The sequence below is a fragment of the Equus quagga genome, chromosome 11 (assembly GCF_021613505.1).
Source record: "Equus quagga isolate Etosha38 chromosome 11, UCLA_HA_Equagga_1.0, whole genome shotgun sequence".
In the NCBI taxonomy this organism is placed as follows: Eukaryota; Metazoa; Chordata; class Mammalia; order Perissodactyla; family Equidae; genus Equus; species Equus quagga.
The window spans coordinates 62868278-62895914 of NC_060277.1; the positions used below are offsets into that span (position 1 = coordinate 62868278).

At 43.7% G+C, this 27637-nt stretch overlaps 1 protein-coding gene across 11 annotated transcripts in view; it reads right to left on the reverse strand.

The window, feature by feature from the left end:
* Window positions 1-27637, reverse strand: part of DNAH9 (dynein axonemal heavy chain 9) — a 324423-nt gene that overhangs the window by 166573 nt on the left and 130213 nt on the right. For all 11 annotated transcript variants that reach the window (XR_006890674.1, XM_046676357.1, XM_046676358.1 and 8 more), the window contains 7 exons: window positions 25887-26097; window positions 17603-17730; window positions 15921-16029; window positions 14534-14681; window positions 10276-10450; window positions 6129-6302; window positions 5427-5634 (listed from right to left, as the gene is read on the reverse strand). Coding sequence is in view for 10 of the 11 variants with exons in the window: in XM_046676357.1 (XP_046532313.1) it covers window positions 5427-5634; window positions 6129-6302; window positions 10276-10450; window positions 14534-14681; window positions 15921-16029; window positions 17603-17730; window positions 25887-26097 (1153 nt within the window). In the remaining variant the exon portion in view is untranslated. The remainder of the gene's footprint in view (window positions 1-5426; window positions 5635-6128; window positions 6303-10275; window positions 10451-14533; window positions 14682-15920; window positions 16030-17602; window positions 17731-25886; window positions 26098-27637) is intronic.

A 27637-nucleotide genomic window follows, 5' to 3' on the forward strand; every position in this document is an offset into this window, starting at 1 on the left:
CATTGATATCATTGAGCCATAGATCTAACAACTGCCTACCTCATGAATTCTTGTTGCACGAAAAAAAAAATCTCTGTTTATGTTGTTGTCATCAGACTTTCTTCTCATTGCAGTCAAAAGCATTACTGACACATGTCTCGTTGGGTGGGGAGGACTAAATGAACTATAGCACAAAGTTCGGCACATTATAAGCACTAAGTAAAGGGAATGTGTTATTTATACTAGTGAGCAACATGAACGCCTTAAAACACAACCCCATTTGTATTGAAAGGATTTCTGAATCTGTGTTAGGAAAGTACGCAATGGAGACCCCAGAGCTGGATGTAATGGGAGAGAGGAGAGATGCAGGGGCCATCAAGCAGCTGCCTCCTCTGTAAAACAACATCTGATGTTGAGAAACATGGCATTTGGTGGACTAGCAGGATGAGTGAGCTGCAAGATAGCCCCCTGGAGACCTCGATGAATTGACCTGCTGGGTGGAGTTATTGCCCATTTGAAAGTCGGAACATTTCTTCCAAAAATATTATTTTTGTTGTTTAGCATAGTTTATGTTAAATTCCCTTTTCAAGCAAAAGAGGTTTGCTTCTGTTCCTTTTGTTTTGGCAGTTGGGGCTTAGAAATTATTGTATAATGTTTATAGATTCTTAAATTTGAGAAGGATTTTAATATGGTTATAAGAACAGCTTCCATTTACTAAGCACTTACTGTGTGCTGGGAATCATTCGAGTGTTTTACCTATTTTATTTTGCTATTCAGGAATGAAAAGAATGGCCTATTGATACACTCAACACCATAGATAAATCTCAAAATTATGCTGAGTGAAAGAAGCCAGACAAAGAAGAGTGCATACTGTATGATACTACTATATAAAATTCTAGGAAATGCCAACTAGCCTGTTGGGAGAGAAAGAGATCAGCTGTCGCCTAGGCACAGGGCACGGTGGGGAGGGACGGCACGGAGAGGGGATTCCCGAGGGATGCGAGGAGCTTTCGGAGGTGAAGGATGTGTTCATTATTTCAATTATAGTGATGGTTTCATGGATGGGTAAACATTTCAAAACTTATCAAATTATATACTTTAACATGTATTGTGTATTGTATGTCAATTATAACTCAAAAATGTTTTTAAAGGGAAAATATTAAAACATTATGCTGCCTCTTAGAGGAAAAGGGATAAACGAGCTGTGATTTACTCACACAATGGAATTCTACGCAGTAGTGAAAACCAATGAAACAGATCTGCATGTATTGAAACAGCCAATGATTAAAAAAGTAAGTTACCAAAGGAAGTTACAGTGTGATGTATATTTAAAATTTAAATACACACAATAACATTGTGCATTCTTATGAGTACACACATGCATCAAAAGTGTAAACTTGGAAAGATACAAACTAACTTTAGTAGTCAGGTTAGTGAGGGGCAAGAAGGAGGAAGGGATGGGGGTGGTGTGTTGGCTGTACTTATAATGCTAAGATCCATAGCAAAATGACAAAATGTTAACATCTGTGAAATCTGGGTGGTGGGTACAAGGGCATCTGTTATGTTATTTTCTGTACTTTTCTGCACGCTTGAAATATTTCATAATTAAAAAAAAAAGTTTAAGTAATTCTCCATTCCACTCTTAGCATCCAGTTCCCCTTGCCAGGGGCAACTGCTGTTATCAGTTTCTTGTGTGTCCTTCTGGAGATTTTCTAAATATATAAAAGCACAGATGTGTGAGTGTATATATATGTAAATTTTTATATATGTCTTTTTTAAAAAGACACAATTTAGAACACACTATATACATGTTTATGTATCTTGCTTTTCTCACTCAACAAAGCTTTGGAAATAGTTCCAACTCAATTCATACAGAATTTCCTCATTCTTTGTAATGCTCAGCATTCCGTCATATGGATAATTAGGCTATTTCCCATCTTTTGCCAGTACAGACACATTATAAGCACACATTTTGCACATCTGTCTGGGTGTACTACCTGCCATTTAAAGCAGACTACACCACAACGCATTCAATCTTTCTTAATTACGTGGGGTCTTAAGCACAAAGAGCAATGAAAATGCTGGGCTGCAGAAAGAGCAATGGGCTCGTGAGTTGGATGGGACAGTGATATCGGAGTAGCTACCCTTTGAGCTCCTGTATTCCTTTTTTAGGTTTTCTATTTCTTGGATATTGGGTTTCCGGCTCCCACTTTCTAATTTTTGGTAGTGATCTTTCTCCTGCCATCTTTTGCTGCTTCTAAAATGTTTTAGGCCAAGGAGCCAAATAATCAAAGTTGTTTGGACTGTGACTAAAGTAAGAGGACTCAGCAGTTTTCAGAGTCAAGGGTATGAGCTTTGCTGCGTCGATGTTGCTACATACTGGCCGGCGACTCTGGGGCTTTGGGTTACTCCCCAGTTCCTAGTCGATTCTGGACGGGCGACTATATAGGACAGCTGCTTCATCCATCACCTGGTGTTGGAGGAGGGACGGGACCCAGAGGCCACTAGGGAGTTAACAAGAGGCAGAAACTGCTGTGTTTTGGTATATGTCCAGCTGCAGTGAGGAGCCAGCGTTCATCCTGGCTCTGTTTGGCAGCATTCTGTGACTTTTTTGAATAATTCTCTGTGTTCCTACAGGAAGGATGGAGAAAGTCCTCCAGGTGAGGGGCCTTGAGTCAGAGCCGGAGGTCCGGGCAGTGTAGGAAGCTCACCTCCTTCTCTTCGGCTATGAGGTTTTACTCTCTACTGAAAGTATATTTTACATTACAATAGGATTTTAGAGAAGAATTTCTCTAGAATACTCAGTATCTAGAATACTAGCGATAATAGTAATAATATCAAATATTTACTGCCGTTTCAGAAGTATTTTCTTACGAGAGAGAAGGGTAGTCTAGTGGTTAAGAGCACAGGCTCTGAAGTCAGACTGTCTGGGTTCAAACCCTGGCTCCACCACGTACTGTGTGGCTGAGGGGAGCTTATTTAACTCCTCTGTGCCCTGGTGTTCTCATCTATAACACGGGGATGATACGACTACTCACTTCCCAGGGCTGTACAAGATTAAAGGATTAAAAAATGTGTAAAAGTCCAATTTGAGGTGAGTGCCTGATACGTACTTAGTGAATGCTTGATAAATGTCAGTTATTATTATTATTAATATTATTATTGCAGTTGTAGCAGTATTAAGAATTGGAGTAAATGGGCACAGAGTTGGTAATCAGATCAGTCATTGGACTCAAGGCTTGTAAATCAGTGTGGAGGGATATCTTTCCACGAACAAGAAAGAGAAGCTATGTCAGGCAGTTAACCAGTGTTAAGATGTGAACCAGCCAGGCATGTGAAGTCTGTTTACAGCCACTGCTGGGCACTAATGCGATGGTGCCAGGCCATGATGGAAGGTTACGACATTGCATGGCACGATGGTAGTTGAGGTCTCAGAGTAAAGATGCAGCCAGCGGTTTACTGGAGCTGCCTCTTCAGAGCTGACTGCTAAAACTGACAAAGTTTTGAAAGCTGGTTGCTAACACAGCCATTATTTAAAAAATAAATTAGATAAACCTACAGTTAAGAAAATTATCTTAAAAGCAAAGGTGATAAATATTCAAAACTCATCATATCCAAATTATTCTACCACATTTTACATTATCTTTGCTCATGAGGTTGTCATCTGTTGCCTCTGGAAAGTGGAAGTACCATTAGTGATGGGCTGCTGGGCAGCTCTTCCTGACTCCATGTTCACCGACATTGCAGCGGTCCTCGAAATTGGTCATGGTGGGAGTACTTACACTGCAGAAACTGGCAAACATATGGACCAGGGCTTGTTTGTTTTGTTGATTGTGTAGACGTAAGAAAATGCTGAGAAAAATTTAATAATACAGACTCAACTTAAAAGGGTATCATGCCTGTAGCTGTCAACATTGCACAGAGCACAAAAAAATTGATGTCTTCTTTCAGTATTCAAATAGAAGATGTTCCCATCACTGACAAACCAGTGGAGTTCTGACACAAGTCTTCATCATTTCACTTGGTTTTACCTGTTAAGATTCCGGTGGGAACTACTGTCAATTGCTGGATTGGGACTGAGGTGTGAACCATTTACCAGCCCAGCAGGGGATGAAGCCCAGATGCTAATTTGACCAAGGTGGAAAAGTCTCTCTGTCACTGAGTGGGAGACAGGGCACAGTGCAGACTTCCGTCAACAAGTATCAGGTGCTTAACTGCTACGTGAGGTAGAGATCAGAGACAGTGCCGCTCCTCATTTGCCTCTCACACTGAAAAAGCTGGCAAAATGGTGCCGAAAGAAGGTGGGAAGTGAGCTGTTCTCTCACATGGGAATTGGAGAAAGTAGAGCGCTGGTAACACCACGCTTGTTGACCCTGGGGTTCACAGTGGGCAGGGGCCACAGAAGGACCAGAGAAGGTAAAATGGTTCAGACTGCAAGAGGTGATCAAAGGAAGTCTGTTTTGCAAGCCTGCCAGCCTGAGGCCTGGATGAGGTAGGTGGAGAGGAAAAGGACCAGACTCCCTTCTCATGTTAGAAGCTGTGGCTTGTAACTTACCAATCGGCAAGCACTCATAGGGAATCCTCACTATGGTAGAGCGTGCCTACTGGAGGGGAGGATGCAGTGGTCTCACCTGGGAAAGCCTGGGCCAAGTCTGAGAGAGTGGAGCAGGGCTGTGACAGCATGAGACGCAAGAGCAGGCAGTCTCCCCAGCTCTGCCACTCTCCTCCTCCTGTTGGGAGGGTGGCTTGGCCGCTTCCTCTAAATGAAGCTGTTTCTAGGGTTAATGTGTTGAGTGTTTCTATTAAAAAGGGGACTCTACTGTAGGTAAGGGTCAAGGAAGAGGGGAAAACACCTTCTGTAGTGAGCCTCTGACCTGAAGCCACACCCTAGAGGGCTCCTGTCCACTCGGGACCCGGGCGCATAAACTCCCAGTGAAAAGCACGCCCCACGTGGTCAGAAAGCTGGATGTGCCACGGCAGCCTTGCCGCTCAGTGGTGACCTTGGGCAATCATGTACTTTCACCTGAGCCTCAGTTTCCCCATCTCTAAGATGTCTGTAAGAATGAAATGATCTCGAGAGACACATCTGCTGTCAAAAGTCTACAAGTCCACGCGAATCTCTCAGTGGGTTCTCAGCTTTCTCCGTCCTCAAGGTGCTGACCTGCTCTGTGTTGAACTCCCAGCCCTGGAGGAACCTGCAGTCCAGGGAGGAAAGTAGGGAGAGAGGATGGGGAAAGGGGGCAGTGCTAAGGGTGCTGGAGAAGTGGGACAGAGGTGCTGTAGGCGAGAAAGTAGGAGAGAGAAGGAGAATGTGAGAGGAGATGCACAGTGCTGGGCACGGGGGACATCAAACCAAGTAGGTGCCTCACCTCTGCTCCAGCTCCATGTCAGGTGACCCAGACACTCAGACACCCCACCCTCTCCTCCATGTCCTCTGGGCCCCTTACCCTGCAGCATCGCCGATGTGGTGTAGTAGTTGAAGGGCACGTTTTTCACCAGGTATTCTTCGGCACTGAGGCTGGCCAGCTTAGCTCCCACCAGCACGGACTTGCCAGTGCCGGCGGTCCCCACCAGCATGACCGGCCGCTGCCACTCCATCAGCCGCTCCAAGAAGTAGCACACTCGGATCGTCTCGCTCGTGTGCACCAAACAGGCCTGGAATGGGAACACGATGAGCGTGCCAGGGGCTTGTGGGAGAAACAGATGCATTGCAAAATGTTCTGGAGCATTTCAGAAGAGGGAGTTCTGCTGTCACGGTGGAGCCAGCTCACCGCCTTGGGCAGGAGTGCCCGCCTCAGTATCCACAGTAAGACCATCCTATACACACATTCTCTGGGTAGAGAGCAGCCCCTCCCTCCTCGACCAGCTCTGCCTGCATCCCTATGGTCTCGCTGACGCACTTTAGAACCTTCTGCCCCTGCCATCTTCCCCCCTCTTTCCCCAGGATGCCAGTGGGGCATGGTAATTAAGTTATCTAGCCTTTAGGGGATGTCGTGACTTCACTGGACTATGATTTCCTCTGAAAAGGAAAAGGAGATGACTAGTTCCTGGCAAGGTCAAAATACTTGAAGACCAACAAGAGGCTTCAGCTAGAGCTGCTGCATATCCTTGGGGTGACTGCATGTTGTCGGTCACTCAGCCACACTCACCTGCAAAGGCAACTCAGGGTCAAATTCAAACTGCGGGATGAGTGTGGACCACGGCTCGAACTTCTTGGTCTCCGGGTCTATGTAATAGTCAAAGACGGTTCCCTGGGAAGGAAACTTGACTGTCTTGAACTCGGTCAGCCACCATTTGCTGAACTCTGCCTGGTAGTCCACAAGCTGCCAAAACAAAGCAGGTCAGGGGCAAGGCTCTCCAGAGCTTGAGAAGCCTGGACACGCTGCCCTTGCATCAGGCAGAAGGGCAGGAGGCGGAACACGAAGTGCTCCTGCCCGTGCAGGCTGGCCTAACGGACCAGCTCCTCCAGGAAGGACGCTGGTCTCCCGAGGATCAACCCCAACCAGGCCCAGCCACCCAAGGGCCTCCCTTGAACATGTATGAGTGTCCCTGCTTGACCCTCACTGAGCCTCTGTGGCACTGGCACATGTCAGAGCCATGGCGGGGGGAGGGGGTGGGAGGGAGGCGTAAGAACACGGAGGACAGAGGGAGCCTGCAACCACAAGATGGGCGAGCGTGGCCAAAACTCCTGGAAAGACAGATCGGACCCTATCCTGGTAGACTGCCGAGACTCTGAGCAATGTCCAGGACGGCAGTCAGGGACGGAATGAATGAAATGGTGACTGTTGACACCTGGGGGCACAGGGCGGTTGAGTGAGAAGAGCCTCAGAAGGGGAGGCAGGCACACAACACTGGCAAATCATTTCTTTCTGTGGTTTAGTTTCCTCATCTGTAAAATGAAGATTCTAGAAAAGAGGATTTCTAAGTTTCCTTTAAGAACTAAAATTCTAAAATCTAGGAGCAGCCGAGAAAAAGCTACAGTGCTCTTTCTGACAGAAGTAGGTAGAGACATAATTTACATGCATCCATATTAGATCCGAGCTCTGGAGGACAGGGCTGTGTGCCCAGTGTACTCAAACTGCCTTCCTGTGTCCAAGCTGAACGCGCCAGTGCGTGTACGCCTCCCCCTCGACATACCTGCTGCCGCTGGCAACCCTCTGGGGGAGCAAACCTGCTCTTCGAACACACAGACCCAGGAAAGATCCCACAAAGAGGCCCACACTGGGCATTTCAGGAAACGTTCCTGGAGGGTAGGACAAAGATGGAGTCCAAAGGCAGGACAGACCGGGGAGTGGGCACACGGCAATGGACCTGGCCCTGGAGGAAATGGCACTCCTCGTTTGGCTGTCTACTAGGTAAGTGAGATTGAATTCTTTTGCCTTAAAGTGAGAACGGAAACAGGCCCTAAGGTAAGGACCAATTTGTTTGCTGTTCTTCTTCTGATCTGAATTCAGATTAAGGGGAGGACACTGTGTCTTCTCAATACTGTTCTGTGCAATCAGAAGCCTTAGAAAAAGTTTCCATTTTTAACTGATGAATAAATTCTTGACGGCCTTTAACTTCCTATGTAAACCAGATTTTAGGTTTCCATGGAAAATCCGAGACAAGGGCCAGCTTTAGAAAGAAGGAGGTCGGGTGGATCTTCTTTCCTCACTCCCAGTTCCACCTTGAGCCACCCGGTCAGCTTCCTAGCCAAGCCGTTAGCTGGGCTGTGCCATCACTGTCTCGCCCTCCTGTAGGCTGGCCCTTGACCTCGCCTTCCACTGCCACTGAACACTGTAAAGACAAGGTCACCTCTGCTGATTCATCCGGTGGCCCTTTCTCAGTTCAACTCTTTGGGTGTCTCTTCAGTAATGGCCTTAATGAAGAGGCCGCTTCTGAAATCCTCGTCTCTTTTGGCTTCCGACAAATCTCTGGTCCCCTTCCTGCCCTTTGAACTTGGCAACACTAAGGCTCTACCGGTATACAGCAGCTGAGTGTGGAAGGCAAGATCACCTCATCTGATCCTCACATTGCTCTAAGTTATCCTGGCTACTGAAAATTATTTCTATTTTATATATGAAAAGACAATAGCTTAAAAGTTTCCACTTCTAGAAGGAGAAGGTAGACCTGGCAGTTGCACTCAGGGTTTTAGTCTCCCAATCCGGTGCTCCCTCAGAGATCATTTCCTGTGATCGATTGCTGCAAACTATTTAGCCAGGCCCCTTCCCCCCTTTTATTACCGGGCCTTCTACTCAAGCAGAGGCTGTACTTTGCACTTTTGCTTTGCTTTACTGACAGCTTTTTAAACGTAAACACCATTGGTGTTCCTGATGTGAATACTTTGGCCAACTCTCTACTTTTCAATTTACAGCATTATTTTGGTGTTTGGCTTGAATGCGGACTGTGTGGGGTCTTGGACATTCCCTGCTGCTAAAAGCTCTCTCTCTTGTCCTCTCCCCATGTACCAGCCTGGCTGCCTGCAGCTCCAAGTGCTCCAGAGCCCAGGATGCCTGGAGGGATGCTTTCCGCTGGGCTTTTAAAAAGAGTTGAGTGGATTTAATTTTTTCTATACAGAGATAGAAAAATTGACCAAGTATCTTCATCCTCCTACCCCACTGCCTGCTGGGCACCAGCATAAGAGAGAAGCTCGGTAGTGGTTGCTTTCTGACATTTCAGAAGCCGAAAGGTCAGAGACTGCATTTGATGGAAAGCAATAAGCTATGCATTCTGGACGTCTGTGCATTTCAGCCAGGTCTCATCCATCCTGCTGGACTCATTGCCTCCTTGCCTTAAAGGGGAAATGTAAAGCTGTCAAAGAACAGTCCACGGAGGAGCTCCAAGGCCTGCAGAAGAGACAGCATGATATTCTCAGATGTCAAGCTCCCATCCATCCAGGCATCCTGCTGCCCTTGGAGAGTCCCCGTCCTCACCAGCCTCTAGCTCTAGAGAGGGAGATGGAGGAAGCACACATCCCAAGGACTTGCGAGAGCTGCTTTCTGAATTTTGAGCACCAAAGAACATGTTAGGGAGTGATGGGAGGTAGGATGGATACATCCAGAGCCTGGGAAAATGGAAAAGAAATTAATTGTTAATTCTAAATTAATTGTTAATTCTCCCAGCTCACCTCCATTTTGGATTCTTAGAACATGGTTTGCTCTGGGAGGCTGAAATTTTTTATCTCTTTCCTTGAAAGGGCCCATAATCAACCCAGACCAGAAAGAGAAAATCATAAGTCTCCAACAATTACAGCTGGGTTTGATCTCCTGTTGGAGAGAGGCAGGTATTTGCTATGAAACTGAACATTTATGGTGGGAGAATATTAATAATAAGCACACGTGTGCCAGCACTATTCTAAGTGCCTTGCACATATTCATGCTGGGCAATTAGAACAGTATCCCTTCGTTTAATCCTTACAAACATCCTAGGAACTAGTTACCACACTCATCACTCTCATCTCCTTTGTACACACAGGGAAAGTAAGGTAGAGAGAGGTTAAGTTACTCGTTCAGGGTCCTCTAGATAATAAGCGGCAGAGTTACAATTCAAATGCCGAGTCCATATTCTTAACTTCTATATGACATTGCCTGATAGATAAAGTTGTTAACAACTGGTCTGCGTAAGCTTGAATATGTTGTTTCTAGAAAAAATACCTTTTATCTGGAGGCCACTAAGTAAAGAAAAAGGCTGGGAATATAGGAAGGGTTAGGGAATAGGATGCCAAGATACTCCAAGCCAACATCCCTACCCCAAACAGCAGGGGGCTACAGCAGCCAACACTACGAGATAAATACTACTTTGGTTTCCCACCTCCAGATGTCAATTAACTTTCAGCCCAAACTTCTATGGATAGCTCTGCATTTCAGGAGTATGGAGATGTGACGGTTAACTCTGGTCTGGTACGGAGTGGTACCTGCTTGTTCTGGAAGATTTTTAGAAGGCTAAAGGGGTTCCTTTCACTCAAGCTTCAACAGCACAGCATCATTCCACATATAAGAAGCATATCACCTTGCAATGTGGTATACTTATAGCTCCAGTTGTTCAAACTCAAACACTGCAATTCTCCAGGAAATCAGGGATACATTCACTAACTCAAAAAGCAACAGCTCAAAATACAGCCCAATCTCATCTGTCTGACCCCATGAGGCCCTCTGTGGGGACTGATGTCTTTAGCAGAGCAGTGGGTAAAACAAATAGTTCGACGCTTTCATATTGATTCTGACATTTAGCCATCCTGTCTTCCAAATCTTTGCTGGTAGGTCAGTTTTTGCTGCTGTGGACTTGTACATGGGTGTTAACCTCAGCGCGTCCTCTTACCTGATCTTGGACCATTGCTCCACCAAAAGCCCAGATGGCAGCAAACACAAAATAAAGCTCATAGGTTTCCTTGGGGCAGTCTGCAGGGATGTCCTCCTTAGTCAGCAGACACTCAAGAAGGTAGCACAGCGTCTGAACCATGCTCTGCTCTGGGATTGGAATTATCTTCTTAAATCTGCAAAGAGAGACCCAGGTGTGCTCTAAAACACTGGATTTTCCATCCCAGAGGTGTTGCTGGACAGCCATGGAACCTAGTTGGTTTCTGTGGACTCATCATTTGTCATGCTGTTTTGCAGCAGCAAAAACTTTGGGATTACAGAGGACCATGTTGCTACCGTGTTCTCATCAGTTATTTTTGGGTCAGCTCCCTTTGCAAAGAAGTAAGGGCCTGGAGCACACCTAAGAAGGTTCCTTTTCTCATCTTCCTTTCCTCTGATGCCCTTCCCCTCTCCTCTTCCCTTCTCTGAACATTGATGGTCCTCTCTCAGTCCTTGGGGAATGTAGGCAGCTGCAACTAAAAGAGTAAATATCTCAATTTCACTCCTTTCACAGTTTCCTCAGTTGTCAAAAAGCACCTACAAGAGTCAAGGTGGCTGCAATTCTGAAGTTGGTCCTTCTACTCCTCCAGCTCGGAGGAGCTCCCTCAATTAAAATATATCGAAAACATTTTCTCTGGGGCCAGAGTCTTCTCTAGGGGGCAGAGTGGGCCAGGACAGATGGTTATTTTATACAATCATGATTCACTTGATGGAGTTCCTCTTCTGAAAAAATACCTCTGTGACTTTGTCCCGGCCTGGCTTTTCTATCTTTAATCTTGGCTTTGGAGGTCTTGACTGCAAGGCAGATATCAAGAGAGGCATAAGGATGAATCTACACCCAAGGGAGCAAGAACATGTGGTGCGTGCACACACACACATGCACACACATGGGCGCTCTCATTGCACCAACTGGACACAGAGTACACCACGTACCCACACACTAACCCCTCCTGTACACCTGCCCACGTTGCCATCTCCCATGGGAAGATGAGCTCACAGGCTGCGGAGAGGCAGTCTGTTGTTATAAGATGAGCAACACCGTCAAGTGACACCTTAAAAGTCATTTACCAGCACAGGGCCTCAGAGTGTCACAGCAACCTATTCTCTTTAGTGTTTTGTGTTTGCCCCTGTTTATAAACCAGTTGCAATCCTCACAAGTGGTCTAGTAGTTTAGGCATTACTTCTACGAGTAATGAGAAAACCGAGTGCTTGAAGGGCTTTCCTTCACTTCTCTGACACATCTTTGTAACAGAATGTAAAATGGAACCATCTCAGGCTCAGTTCTGGATGAGGCACCAAGACCGCAGGGGCCGACTACTCTGACAATTCCAAACTGAGATTCCAGACAGCCTAGGGGAGACTTGCAAAGGGTTTTGCAACCCTGGCCTCTGGTCCTCTCAAGGGTATAGAGGATCAAAGTAGGAGATCTGAAAGGGCTAGAAATTAGCATACAGAATTTTGGGGAGAGCTCTTAGTGTTCAATGAGTACCCCCTCTCCCGTAGGGAAGGCAAGTGCTTGCCTCAACTAGAAAGACAGAGAAATGGGCTTCAATAGGACTTCTCTGAGCTGGCAAAGGACCCACGGCTAGAAAACCCTGCAGAGACTTGCTAACCTCACAGGGGAGTTTAGAGAGGTGGCTTGCTGGGGCAGCCTGTGCTTCAGTTTGTCAAAGCAAAGGAGGGGTGAGTGTTTTCTGGGGTCCATTGTGGGCTATGAGCATGTGGGCTTGTTTTAAAAGCTGGCTAAGGGAGCCACCCAGAGGGGTTTGCATGAGGAGTTGTCCATGATTGGCTGAGGGAGAGGCATTTACTTGATTCAAGGAAAGGCATATAGGAGATCTCCAGTGATGGTGAGAGGTCCAAGGAACTCCCAAAAACTTCCAAAGAGAAAGAATCCGATTTCAAACCTGCCACAGTTAGAGGGTCACTAAGGCCATGCTCACTGCAGTCGTTAAGACTGTTCCTGCCTCTTACGCTCTTCTCTCTGTCCCCCTTCAACCATGATGGGTCAGAAGCTACAGCTGGTGCGGGGGCGACTGGTAGAGTGAGAAGAGAAGTCAAGGACACTCGCCTTTCCCAGTGCAGGCGGAGAGCTGGAAGCAGACCTGAGCTGTGCGGGCAGGGGGAGCAGCTTTCATTTTAAATGGAGTTTGCTTATTAAAATTTTCACTGTGTGTTTTTAAAAATTTTCGTGTGTTTGTATGTGTGATTGTGTGACCAGAATTGATCCAATGGCTTTTCATTACTGAAGAATGATGAGAAAATTCATGGACGTTGATCTAGATTTCATCCAGGGCCAGGAGGAGAACAGCCACATAAAATGGTCTTGAAGGAGCAGTGGGAAACAAAATAAAGTTGCAAAATTATAAAAATCACCCCTTACGATGTCTGCTTGTTCATAAAACTATGTGTCGACATCGCACAGATTCATGAGAACAGGGCCACGTAAAGCCAGCATTACAAGGCTGTGATGAATAAAATCCAAGTAAGACTTTGAAGTAAGTGCCTTGTTACTAGCTAGCTGTGATGCCAAGGGAGCATCGGGGAACCTTAGCTCCCTGATCTCCAGGATTGTCAGCTGTCTTAGGAGTGTTGTGAGAATTAAATGAAATAACACCCAGAGCAGGCACCACACATGACAACTATTTTTTTTTCCTTGATAACCATAGGGTTCAGAGATTGTGGGGGAATTGTCTCTGGACAGACTTAACACAGAGTCTTCAAAGCTTGTCTCAAAGGCTTGTGCATGAACATGAGCACACATGTGTACACACACACACTCACACACAAATAGACAAGAGTTTGGCTTCTCTTGTTCTAAATTCCCAGAGTGGGAAATGGCCTAACTTTTAGTCAACTTGAAAAATAATTATTGACCTTGAAATATAAAAATTACAAAATCCAAATTAATAAATGTCTAATTAAATATCTAAAAATACACCACTATGTCAACTACTTGGCAGCAACTCAGGTTTTTGTTATATAAAAGTCAGTCTTTTTTTTTTTCTTTTTGGCTGAGGAAGATTCCCTGAGCTAACATCCACTGTCATTCTTCCTCTTTCTGTACGTGAGCTGCCACCACAGCATGGCCACTGACAGATGCGTGGTGTAGGTCCATGCCTGGGAACTGAACCCAGGCTACTGAAGTGGAGCACGCCAAACTTCACCACAAGCCCACCGGGACTGGTGCTAAAATTCATTCTTAACATGGGTAAATTTTGATAGAGTGGGGGTGGGGCACATGAAATGAGACCACCTCAGGCCCTCTTGCAGTAGGAAGTTCTCCCTTCACCTCTGCCTCCACACTTGCGAGCAATTCCCCACCTTGTGCTTGACAGACCAACGAAGAAGGAGGTGAGGATGACTTTTAGTGATGGACTTAACTTCTGGGAAACACAATCCTGACCCTAACTTGTTGAATCCTTAGGGACTATGGATTTCTGCGGCACGTGGCCTTCGCAGGACCAGCTTCTGACGGTTGAATTGGACTAAACTACAAGGTTGGTACCCAATTCATAGAATGATGTATCCAATGGCAAAAGAAGAGAATGTAAACCAACAGCAGATTCCAAACACTGGAACCGTTCTCTGCAGACACATATAATATTCTTGCTGTAATAAGTGTCCTTTTGGTTAAGAGGATTAATCTCGTTTATGTGATAAATGGTCAAGACTTGTTGCTTTTACTTTTGCAAACCCATAAGAGGAACAGTGACTCATGGTGTCCAGAGGGGCAGGACAGTCAAATGATGCATTATACCTAATCTCACATTATCTGGGCCATGAACATACACAGCCAGGAACAGGAAGTATGCCCCACATGTCACCGACAGCTGTCATCTTCACCTCTAGGTCTGTGGATCTGGCCTGTGTATCATTTGTAGGAGGGCCAGCTGTGTGGCCTGCAAACTGAAGGATCTCAGGATTGTTATCTGATATTACAGCCCACAGCCTCCTTCTAAAACACCCATGTGGCACTGATGGATGGCACTTTAAATTTTCCTCCTCTTCATTCATCTCACTTCTGGCCTGAACTGACAATAGGCATCCCATGGCCATCCTAATGTGTGTTCCCCTCTGCCATCTGCCATGCCCAGAGGGAATGCTCTAGGGACATCTGACTTTGGGGACAGGACAGAACATCAGTGGGACATCAGGTGTGAACCAACAGGCTTTTTATTGCTGCTTTAACTTGTGACCTTCCTTCTTTCTTGGCCCACCTGGTTCTCAGTGTGTCTAAGCAGGTTGGAAGATACTTGTCAAACAGAATGGTTAAGTTGGCTCTCTCTGTCTGGATTTCCCTCCTGTCAATCCAGCTGCTCACCGGAGGATTCCATCCCAGGTCTGCTGGGTTGATGTACAGGATCCCTGGAGCACAGAGAATACTGTTGAGTGAATTTTCCATAGATGTCAGTATATTCTTCACCCCAGAGAGCTATTTTCTCTGTTTAGAAAATATATAGAAGACTGGACTTAGAAAGAAGAGCGATCTGGCTGAGGTCTGAGAGGGCAAATGGGTTTGCTATTGGGATCCACTGTGATGGACTGATAATAGCCGATGGAAAGCAGTGTTGAAAAGGATCCTAAGGTCAAGTCCAGGCTCAGGAGGAAAGAAAGCTGTGATTGATTAGCAATAGCTATCATAGTATGCAAGTGTGTAGCAGGTTGAAATGTGGCCCCCAAAAGAAAATGTCCACGTCCTAACCCCTGGAACCTGTGAATGTGAGCTTATTTAGAAAAAGGGGCTTCGCATTTATTATCAAGTTGACTATCTTGAGATGAGATCATCCTGGGTTATCTGGGTGGGGCACTTACAAGTGTCCTTACAAGAGACAGAAAAGGAAAGACACACAGAGAAGAAGGCCATGTGAAGATGGAGGTAGAGATTGGAGTCACAGGCCACAAGCCAAGGAACACCAAAGCTGGAAGATGGAAGGGACGATTCTTTCCTAGAGCCTTCAGAGGGAGCACAGCTGGTCTGACACCTTCATTTCAGATGTCTGACTTCTGGAACTGTGAAAGAATAAATTGCTGTTGTTTTAAAAGCCAAGTTCATGGTGATTTGTTAGAGTAGCCCTAGGAAACAGATACAGAGTAAGAGAGACCAGTCTCCTGGCCTGTGTTCCCAGTCTCAGCACAGATCCTTGAAAGAGGATCTGATACTATGGAGGAGAACAAACACATTCTGTTCATCCTCTAGTCTCTGCTGATCAATTTGCCCAGTGGAGACAGAAGAAAGTTAAGGTATAAAGTTGCTATTTTCCACCAGGATGTAGTGAGAAATTGCAATGCTTGGTCATCTCCATTAACATGGAGGCTAGAGCTGGCCTACACGCAGCCTAATTCGAGGCCCTTCTATGCAGAGGGATAGAAGTGTCCAGCCCAGGGGCCATTTCTCTTCCCATTACCGTAACATTTCTGAATTAAGAAAATCACATGGCTCTGGCCTTAGAGCACTTGCTCAGCCCCTCAGAGGTGGATTAGGGCTGAGTTTAGGCCAGAGTTTTGGATGATCGATGTTCGACTCCTGTTTGGAGCTTCCTTCTGAGCCAGCAACATCCTATCTAATGCTAAAGGCATCTGTTGCTTTCTTTTCTTGGGCCATACCTGCTCTGGAGACAGTTGCCGGTGTGGCTGTGCGCAGGTGGCTGATCTCAAAGAGGAGCCTCATCGTGGGATTCAGAGGGATCCTCTCATTGCTCGCGAGGGTCAGCACCTGGAAACAACAGAGGGGGCGCCAGGTGGTACCGAGCTGGGCACGTGGCCAGCTGGGGGGATTTGTTTGATTACTGCTGCGAGGGATTATGGATGATTATTTTCTTATTTATGATTGTAAGTATTTTCTAATGGTCTACACCAATCCTCTCTTCCTCCTCTTGTACTCCCCTTCCCCCATCCCTGTGCGTGTGTGTAATGCATCAGCAAACAAGTTATCTAAAAAGTTTCAATTGATGTCAATGATTTGACTAAACTAGACCATATTGGAATAATAGGATTACTCAAGGAAAAAAGCAGAGGCTTCATATTACTACTGTTTCTTTTAAAGCAGTCCCTCTGGGAGAGCATACATTTATTCTAACGATCCTGTAACTGTGGAAGTCATCGTAAAACTTCTAATCTGGATGTGCTTTCTGAACAAGTTCAGGAGCAGCTACCAGCTTAACAGCCATTTTATTGGCATTCATTTAGTTTTCGTTGTTTATGAAAAATAATATACTGTCACTCAATGGATAAAGATTCACTACCATTCAGGATGCCTGACAGGCTCAGGATATTGCTGATCCTCAATTTCCTTATTTATAGAATAGGAAAAAAATAAAAGATTTGAATACATGATTTAGGATTCCTTTCAGCTCTAAATATTAAATTAATCTACATGCAGAAGATTCTGAACAAAGTTAAAACTATGCTAAAAACATCATAAACAATGCAGTGCTATTGAAGTAAGCGAAAGTTGCTTGTTTGGATGAATCTGAGATGTCTGTTAAAGACGCAGGCAATAAATACAACTAGGATCTTGAAGAGAGATCTGAACCCCCATTTTCAGTGGAGCGTTATTTACTATAACCAAGACATGGAAACAACCTAAGTGTCTGTCAATGGATGATTAAAGAAAATGTGCTATGTCTAGATAACAGAATATTATTCCGCCATAAAAAAGAAGGAAATCCTGCTATGGATGGACTTGGAGAGCATTATGTTAAGTGAAATAAGCCAGACAGAGACAGAAAAATATTGTAAGATCTCCCCAACATGTGAAATCTAAAAAAGCTAAACTCATAGAAAGAGAGAGCAGATTGGTGGTTGCCAGGGAGGGGGAGTGGGAAGTGGGGAGGAAATGGGTGAAGGTGGTCAAAGGGTACAAACTTCTACTTATAAGATGAGTTATTCTGGGGATCTAATGTACAGCAGGGTGACTGTAGTTAACAATACCACATTGTATATGTGAAAGTTGCTAACAGAGTAGACCTTAAAAGTTCTCACAACACATAAAAAAAGGTAATTATGTGAGGTGATGGGTGTTAACCAACCTTATTGTGGTAATCATTTCACAATATACATGTATTTCAGATTGCCACACTGTACACCTTAAACTTACATAATGTTGTGTGTCAATTATTTCTCAATAAAGCTGGAAAAAAATTTAAAAATAAAGACATTAGTAATGATTCTTTACTTGGGGCCAGCTCTTGTGTAGAGTGGAGATTTCCAAACGTGCCTGCCACGCTGGGGGACTGGTTTCATAGACGATTAGGGATGATGTAGGGATTTCCCTTCCCCCTTGATACCTTGTTATCATCCATGACAGTGTTGAGAGATTCAATCCACATTGGATCTATGTCACCATCCAGTAAAATCCACTTGGGCCCGTCATGAGTGATGTTGGCAAGCTCCCGCATGATGGAAGAGAACAATCCTAAAAGGAACCACGGATATCTTATTTTCCATTTCACCGTCAATCTTCTGTCTCTTAACGCAGCCTTTGTCTGTTAGCTACCACACTCGGAAGGAGGTATAAATAAAAAAGGCAGGTCAGAAGTGGCTTTGTAGCCTGCTCTACCAAAAACCTGACGATGTCCAAGGGGCCAGTCTCTCCGAGCTTCAGTCTGACTTTTTCTAAGGACAACAATAGCAAACTCTGTTAGTACTAAGCTTCTTAAGTGACAAGGGACCCAGTGAATCATTTCAACAGGTAACTGTGACACGATGGAATTACATAAAACCTTTTAGCTAAGGTTTTCATTCTTTGTCCCTGCAGCCCAGGTAAATCTTGTCAAACGCAGGCTTTGAGAGAAGGCACGGAATGATTCTAATTGGCATTACAAAAAGGAATTTATATCTTAATTTGGATAGAATTTATTTTTATGATACTAAGCTTTCCTCATCAATAATATGGCATGTCTTTTCATTTATTCAAATATTGTTTTATGTTCCTTAATAAATTTTTGCAGCGTTTTCACTGCATCTCTTTGGCTGGATGTATTCCTAAACATTTCATAGTTTTTATTGCTACTGTGAATGAGATTTATTTTCTGTATTTCCATTTTTAGTTAATTCTAGTGATTTTTCAATAATGTCTCAAGTTTTCTAGGTATAAAGTTCTATAATCAGCAAAATAATTTGTCTCCTTCCCTCCAATTTATACCATGTATTCCATTTTCTTGTCTTGCTGCATTTTCTAGAACCCTACCAAGCAACACTGACTAATAATGTTAATAATAGGTCTCCCTGACTTATTCCCGATTTTAATGGAGGTGGCTTTAGTTTCTCATCATTCAGAATAACTTCTTTTTCCTTTTGGCTTTATGTAACGAGTATTCATTATATTTAAGAGATTTTCTTCTACTCCTATTTTACTTAGAATTTTTTTACTAGGAATGGCTACTGAGTTTTTAGTATCTATTCATTGAGCAAGTGATTTTCTACTTAAAGTTGTCAAATCCTTCATTTTAATACTTAAAAAGTAATTGATCTATCTGTACATTCCTGGAGTAGATTCTACTTAGTCAAAGTGTATTATTCTTTTGAGACACTGTTGGATTTTTTTTTTCATTTTTTTTTTATTAATGTTATGATAGATTACAACCTTGTGAGATTTCAGTTGTACATTTTTGTTAGTCATGTTGTGGGTACACCACTTCCCCCTCTGTGCCCTCCCCCCACCCCCCCTTTTCCCTGGTAACCACCGATCAGATCTCCTTCTCAATATACTAAATTCCACCTATGAGTGGAGTCATATAGAGTTCGTCTTTCTCTGACTGGCTTATTTCGCTTAACATAATACCCTTGAGGTCCATCCACGTTGTTGTGAATGGGCCAATTTTGTCTTTTTTTATGGCTGAGTAGTATTCCATTGTGTATATATACCACATCTTCTTTATCCAATCATCAGTTTCTGGGCATGTAGGCTGGTTCCACATCTTGGCTATTGTAAATAATGCTGCGATGAACATAGGGGTGCAACGGACTCTTGAGATTTCTGATATCAGGTTCTTAGGATAGATACCCAGTAATGGGATGGCTGGGTCATAGGGTATTTCTATTTTTAACTTTTTGAGAAATCTCCATACTGTTTTCCATAGTGGCTGTACCAGTTTGCATTCCCACCAACAGTGTATGAGGGTTCCTTTTTCTCCACAACCTCTCCAACATTTGTCACTCTTGGTTTTGGATGTTTTTGCCAATCTAACGGGTGTAAGGTGATATCTTAGTGTAGTTTTGATTTGCATTTCCCTGATGATTAGCGATGATGAACATCTTTTCATGTGTCTATTGGCCATATTCATATCTTCTTTTGAGAAATGTCTGTTCATGTCCTCTGCCCATTTTTTGATCGGGTTGTTTGTTTTTTTGTTGTTAAGCAGTGTGAGTTCTTTGTATATTATGGAGATTAACCCTTTGTCGGATAAGTGGCTTGTGAATATTTTTTCCCAATTAGTGAGCTGTTTTTTTGTTTCAATCCTGTTTTCCCTTGCCTTGAAGAAGCTCTTTAGTCTGATGAAGTCCCATTTGTTTATTTTTTCTATTGTTTCCCTCAACTGAGGAGTTACAGTGTCCGAAAAGATTCTTTTGAAACTGATGTCAAAGAGCGTACTGCCTATATTCTCTTCCAAAAGACTTATTGTCTCAGGCCTAATCTTTAGGTCTTTGATCCATTTTGAGTTTATTTTGGTGTGTGGTGAAAAAGACTGGTCAATTTTCAATCTTTTGCATGTGGCTGTCCAGTTTTCCCAGCACCATTTGTTGAAGAGACTTTCTTTTCTCCATTGTAGGCCCTCTGCTCCTTTGTCGAAGATTAGCTGTCCATAGATGTGTGGTTTTATCTCTGGGCTTTCAATTCTGTTCCATTGATCTGTGGACCTGTTTTTGTACCAGTACCATGCTGTTTTGATCACTGTAGCTTTGTAGTATGTTTTGAAATCGGGGATTGTGATTCCACCGGCTTTGTTTTTCTTGCTCAGGATTGCTTTAGCAATTCGCGGTCTTTTGTTGCCCCATATGAATTTTAGGATTGTTTGTTCAATATCTGTGAAGAATGTTCTTGGGATTCTGATTGGGATAGCATTGAATCTGTATATTGCTTTAGGTAGTATGGACATTTTAACTATGTTTATTCTTCCAATCCATGTGCAAGGAATGTCTTTCCATCTCTTTACGTCATCGTCAGTTTCTTTCAAGAAAGTCTTGTAGTTTTCATCGTATAGATCCTTCACTTCCTTGGTTAAGTTTATCCCAAGGTATTTTATTCTTTTCGTTGTGATTGTGAATGGGATTGAGTTCTTGAGTTCTCTTTCTGTTAGTTCATTGTTAGTGTATAGAAATGCTACTGATTTATGCATGTTAATTTTATACCCTGCTACTTTGCTGTAGTTGTTGATTATTTCTAATAGTTTTTCTGTGGATTCTTTGGGGTTTTCTATATATAAGATCATGTCGTATGCAAACAATGAGAGTTTTACTTCTTTGTTACCTATTTGGATTCCTTTTATTTCTTTTTCCTGCCGAATTGCTCTGGCCAGCACCTCCAGTACTATGTTGAATAGGAGTGGTGAAAGTGGGCACCCTTGTCTTGTTCCTGTCCTCAGAGGGATGGCTTTCAGTTTTTGTCCATTGAGTATGATGTTGGCTGTGGGTCTGTCATATATGGCCTTTATTATGTTGAGGTACTTTCCTTCTATACCCATTTTATTGAGGGTTTTTATCATAAATGGGTGTTGGATCTTGTCGAATGCTTTCTCTACATCTATTGAGATGATCATGTGGTTTTTGTTTTTCATTTTGTTGATGTGGTGTATCATTCCACCCCCTCTAGCCTGTAAGGTTTCTGCTGAGAAATCTGCTGATAGCCTGATGGGGGTTCCTTTGTAGGTTAGTTTCTTTTGCCTGGCTGTCCTTAGTATTTTCTCCTTGTCGTTGACTTTTGCTAGCTTCACTACTATATGGCGTGGAGTTGGTCTTCTTGCATTGATAAAGTTTGGAGATCTATTGGCTTCTGTCACCTGAAGATCCATCTCCCTCACCAGATTTGGGAAGTTCTCAGCCATTATTTCTTTGAATAGGCTTTCTGCCCCTTTCTCCTTCTCTTCTCCCTCTGGTATACCTATAATCCTTACGTTGCATCTCCTAATTGTGTCTGATAATTCTCGGAGAGTTTCTTCATTTCTTTTTAGTCTTGCTTCTCTCTCCTCCTCTGCCTGCAGCAATTCTATATTGCCATCTTCCAAATTGCTAATTCTTTCCTCCATATTATCGGCCCTACTGTTCAGAGCATCTAGATTTTTCTTAATCTCCTCTATTGTGTTCTTCATTTCCAATATTTCTGTTTGGTTCTTCTTTATTGTATCAAACTCTTTTGTGACATAGCTCCTGAACTCGTTGAGTTGACGGTCAGAACTCTCTCTTAACTCATTGAGAATTTTAATGATGGCTGTTTTGAAGTCATCATCATTTAGGTTATATATCTCATTTTCTTTGGGATTGTTTTCTGTGTATTTGTTACTTTCTTTCTGTTCTGGAGATTTAATGTATTTTTTCATATTGCTTGATGCTGTTGATTTGTGCCTCTGCATGGAGATAGAGTTTAGTTGCTCCTTTCACTTGTTTCAGCTGCTGTGGTGGGGGAGCAGCTGTTTATACTGCACCAACCAGGAACCCTGTCCACAGTTGCTAACTGGGCCTGGGCCCCTCCTCGTAGCCACAGTGGCCCTTTGGATTCCCTCCTCTGCTGTGGGGGCCGTCACGGGGGGCTTCAGGCTGCTGGTGCCTACTGTTGCAGCCCACCTAGATGTGCTCTCTCCTTGGGGTCTGCAACGGTGTTATGGGCTTTTCCAGTGGCCAGGGTGGGATCACTTATATTTGTCGCTCTGTTGCTGTCGGCACCCACAAAATCTCACTTGTCCTCTATGGGTCGCAGGAGAGCTATTGGCATCTTCTACAGTCTGTGGTTAGTTCACCTAGCTATGCTGCTTTTGCCCTGGGGTCTTCCAGCCTTGTGGCTGGTGGCTGGGTGCCTTCTACTGGTGCTGTGCAGAGGCTTTCCCTAAGGCTGCTGTGAGCCTGTAGGGTTTCCCCCTAGGCTACGAAGCTGGGTCTCTGGAACTCCCCCCAGCCCCAGTCCTCTCCGAGATCTCTGGCTATCCCTAGTCCCACGGGGCGGGCAACAGCAGCTGGGGGTCACCCCGCCCTCTGGGATTCTCTCCGGGCCTCTCCCGGAGCCGTGAATGCTCGGCGTGGCCCCTCTGCTAATGGCAGACAGAGAGTTTTGTCTGCTGCCCGGGCGGAACTCCGGTGCTTCCCGTCCGGGTCGCAGAGCCGGCCTTTGAAAGTTCCCCCAGCCCCGGTCCTCTCCGAGATCTCCGGCAATCCCTAGTCCCACGGGGTGGGCAACGGCAGCTGGGAGACCTCCGTACCCTCAGCGACTCTCTCTGGGACCCTCCGGGCGCCGCGAACACCAGGCGGGGTCTCCCCGCCAATGGCGGGGAGAGACTCTCCCCGCGGGCTCAGGTGTGCAACTCCAAAGTTTCCCTCTGCGTTTAGGAGTAATTGCAGGGGGTTTAGGTAGGGTTCTGGTCACCTGTTTCCACCGTCGCTCCTCTGTTGTGTGCTCGCTCCTGCTCTAGATGTGTGTAGATCCTCTGGGGGCATCCGTTGGACGAAAGCTGCTTGCGGGTACTAGGCTGCTCGGTCGGGGTCGGAGAGTTTTCACCTATTTCCACATCCTCCCGGAGGAAAGTCCATCCGCCTTCCGATGTATAGTCGCGTGGGTATCTCAGACGTCCTGAGATGCTGTCTGGATATCCTTTGTCAAGCGATAAGTGTCCAAATAATTGTAGACTCGAAGGGGGAGAGACAAAGAGGACTACTCATGGTGCCATCTTGGATCTTCCCTGTTGGATTTTATTTACTGATATTTTATTCAGAATTTCTGAATCCATATTAATAAATGAAATTGGGGTATTGTTTTTGGTTCTACATAAAGGTTATCAAGATTATTCTGGCTTCATAAAATTATTTGAGAGGTGTCCTTTTTTGATTTTTTGGAATTATCTTTTTTTGTTCTCCTATGATTTTTAAATTTTCCTTTTCATTAGTTTACCCCTTTTCTACTTCTTATTAAGTTTTGTTAATATGTTTTGCTAGAGGACTATCTGTTTCCTCTAGTTTTTCAAATATATGTCATCTAATTAAATGTTCTCTTCTATTTTAATTATCTATATCTACTATCATATATTCTTTCTAATTCCTAATCTTATATATTTTTACTCTTCCCCTTCCCCATTAATTATGCTCACAGTGGACTTATTGGTCTTTATAAGGAGAATATTTATATTTATTTAACATTCCTATGATTTTTTTTTGCTCCTTCCCACTAATTTCAGCTTTTATCTTTATTAGTTTCTTCTTCCCAATTTCCTTCAGGTTTAGTTTATTACTCTAATTTCTAAGGATGAATACTGACTACCTTTATTTCTAACCTACTTTCTGTAATAAAGACTGTTTAGAGTTTTCCTTATAGACTTCAGTTGTGTCCCATAGGTTTTTGTATGAAGTGTTCTTCTTCATATTTCTTCCCAGAGGGGTTGCAATTTAATTTTTTCCTTAATCCAGGGGTTAAGTGAGCAATTCTTGATTTGCAAGTGTAAAATTATTTTCTGTCATTTTCCTACTATTTGATTTTAATTCTATTGGATTATTATCAGAGAATGTGGCCTATAAATTGATACTTTTGAATTCATCGTGGCTTCTTCTGTAGCCAACTAAATTTTTAATTTTTGGAAACATCCCATGAACAAGCCAAGAAGGAATATTTTCTCTTTATAAGATGCAAAGTTCTACAGTCATGTGTTACATTGACGTTGATGATGTATTTCCCAGGTCCTCTAATATCTATACTTATTTTTCTCACTATGGGACCTGTCTAATTTTGAAAAAGGTGTATTATTATAACTCACTATATTTCTATTTTTATCAAGTTCTTCTAAAAAATTTTAAAAGGCTATATTCCATTTACTTGGAAGCTCTCTTGTTTAGTGAATACAGATTTATGATTATTATATCTCCTTTGTCAACTTCTCCAAATTTCGTGTATATATTTAATAAAACTTTAATTAAAATTCCAAGAGAGTTTGAAGTTTTAATTATATTGTGTGAAATTAAATTTAATATGGAATAAGAAGTGCCTGAGACTAGCCAAGAAAATGACAAAAGAATATTGAGGAAGGACCTACCCCATCAGATATTAAAATACATTATAAAATGATTGTAAGCAAAATAAAATGACACCAGTATTGGATGTGATAAATAGAACAAACTAGAAAACCCAGAATCAGATCTCAGTATATGTGACAAGCTGGTGTTTAAATCAGAGGGAAAGGACGGTTTACATAATAAATGGCGCTGGCACATTCAATTATCCATCTGGGAGGAAATAAAGTTGATTCTCTACCTTACTTCATATTAAGCCGAAAAATAAATTTCATACGGATAAAAAATTTACCATGGCATGGTAAACGTGCCATGAAGTATCTATAACAAACGGTAGACAGGGAAAAACCATTAGCGATGCATATAACAGACAAAGAGTTAACATCTTTGATATATAAAGAATTCTTACAAACTGTTAAGAAAATAATAAGGGGAAATAAAATCACAAAAGAGCCAAGTCTTAAGACCAATAAAAAGGAAAAGATGCTAAGCCTCATTAATTGTCAGTGAAATAAAAATTAGAGAGGCTGCTCCTTAGATCTCCTTGTTCCAGGCCTCTGACGAAGGCCCTAAATTAGAGGAATCCAGGCAGCTTGACCCCGATGTAATCAGCCTTTCAAACATTAGGAGGGAGATGAGATTTCCTCATTCCAGAAGCCACAGAAGTTTTAGACGAGGTCCTATCAGCTCATAGAAAGTTTTCTGTATTTTCTTTTCTGCTCTCTCCTAGTGACAGGAGACCCTTTCCAACCTGCACCTGTGATTTTTAAATCTTTGATGGTGACTCTGAGGTCTGTAGTTAGTGAACACAGGTTTGGGACCCTTTGAATAGCTATAGAGGGGCCCATGGCTCTAGGGCCCTCCTGAGATGAGTGATGTCTTCAGCATCACCAGGACTGGCCCAGGCACCGTCTTCTGTGGCAGCTTCTCCACTACTCCTGGGACAGTGCTCACAGGGAGAGGTGCCCTCCATGGAATGCTAGACTGCATCACTCCTTTGGGAATGAGCTGTGTTCTTCCCTACCCTCCCCATGCCTTAAACCCACTGCCAGGCAGGGTAGAGACTCCATGATTTGTGCTCCAGAACCACTAAACTACAGCTGAATGCCTGCTTTGCTTTACCCTCATCAAGTGCCCTCTGTCAAGGGGCAGCTGGAAGAGGTCTCCAAGGAAAGAGAACATCTGAAGGGCTGAGGTTCCCTTCTAAGCTGACATCGGTTTCTTCCTTTCTTTGATTCTTTTCACCTCCTTCTCCCATCCCAAACAGATCAAGCCAGTGTTCTTTCCTCTGCAGTTCACCCCACTACAGTCAAGCCTGCCCAAGGGGCTCTGAGAATGCGGGACATCCTAGGGGTATCCCACGCTCACCGTCCTTCCATTCTCGTGTGGCTGGATTGATGATGCCAAAGAGTTCATCGTTTGTAACTGCTTTGGGGTTGAGGTCAGTCCAGACGGGGCGGCGTTTCATGACCTGATAGGTCTTGTGCAAGGACCTCAGCACCTGAGACTTGCCGGTACCAGCACTGCCCACCACGAACACAGAGTGCCGCACCGCCAGAAGCTCCTCCAGCTGGACCACCTGGGGAGACAAAATTCAGCAGAGAGACCAACCTGTTGCTTATCTACATCCCAACTGCTCTTTGGAGAGACAAGCTGGCGTCTGAAGTGAGACCTGGTGTCAACAGAGGAAGGGTTATTCACCTCAAGATGTGATGGTGTCCTAAATGTAGGGGCAACATGATCCATTTATTCACTTATTCATCATTCAGGGGTATAATTATTAGTTACCAACTGAGTGCTAGAGAGTATACCAATTGAGGGGGATCCAGAGATGACTCTTCTGCCCTCCACGATCTCATAGTCTGATGGAGAAGCAAGTCAAGTTGAAAATTATTATAAAGTAAGGTGATAAGTGCTATAGTCAAGGTATTCGTAAAGTGCTATGGGAACAGATGGGGGGGAAACAATTGATTTTGTAAAGACAAAGGGAACAAGAACGGCTTCACAGAGGAGCAGGCATTTGAACTGGGGCTTCAGGGATGAGTACGAGTTTGCTTAGAAGAAGAACAGGAAGGATATTCCAGGCAGACGTAACAGCAGAAAAGAGGCCTGTGGTGTGACAGAGTATTATGTGGTTGGCCTGATGGTTTGATGAGGCTAAAGTCAAAGAGTCCCTTGGGGACAATGATGGCATTGGAGGTCTCATCACTCTTGTTCTAGCTTGCCTCCAGGCTCACCTTGTCACCCTGTTGTAGGAGTACACTTACTGGAATGAAAATCTGATCATGTCACTGCTATCACTCTGTCCCTTCAGTGGTTCTCCACAGCTTTTGGTGATGAAATCCCAAATCCTTACACTGGTTTACAGGACCCTTTTTCGGTCTGATCCAAACATGCCTCCATCTTATCTCTCATCCTCCAACATGCACATTCCAGGTAGACAATTACTTGGAGTGCTTTAATGATGCTCTTTCCCGTGTCTATGGCTTTCAACATACTGTGCCTTGTGTTCAGAAGTTATTCTTTTCCTCCCTTCCTCAGCAGACCCTATGCATCCGTTAGTCTGGGGTAGGTGCCCCATACCTACATCCTACCTCTTAGTCCTTATCACTATGGCAATGGTTACTTTTCTGTCTTCCTATTAGATTATCAGCTCTTGAAGGCAGCAGGACTGGGCTTCTGATCACTCATTGCCAGTGTCTAGCAGAGAATCTGGCATATACCAAGTGCTGAACAAATATTTGCTGAAAATATGAAGGATGATTGGGAAGGTTTGATGGGCCCTATCATGAAAGGCCTTGTACGTCATGAGCTACATGTGAACTTAATTGTAGATCAGATTTCTTCATATTTTGTGCTGTAAGATCCTTGATAGCAGAGGGATGTGAACTGAAGAGGAAATGCGCTGAAATATTGACAGGGTAGTGGCATAATGAAAGTTTTTTCCCCATATATTTTATTTATTCTACATTTTTTAAAATGATAAATAATAATTCCTATATTTTAAAAAATTTAAGTGACACGGGTATTAAAAAAAATTCTAGACTCATACAACCATGGAATCAGAAGGACAGGGGTACTGTGAAGCTCATTATGAAGGTAGCAGATAAATGACTGTT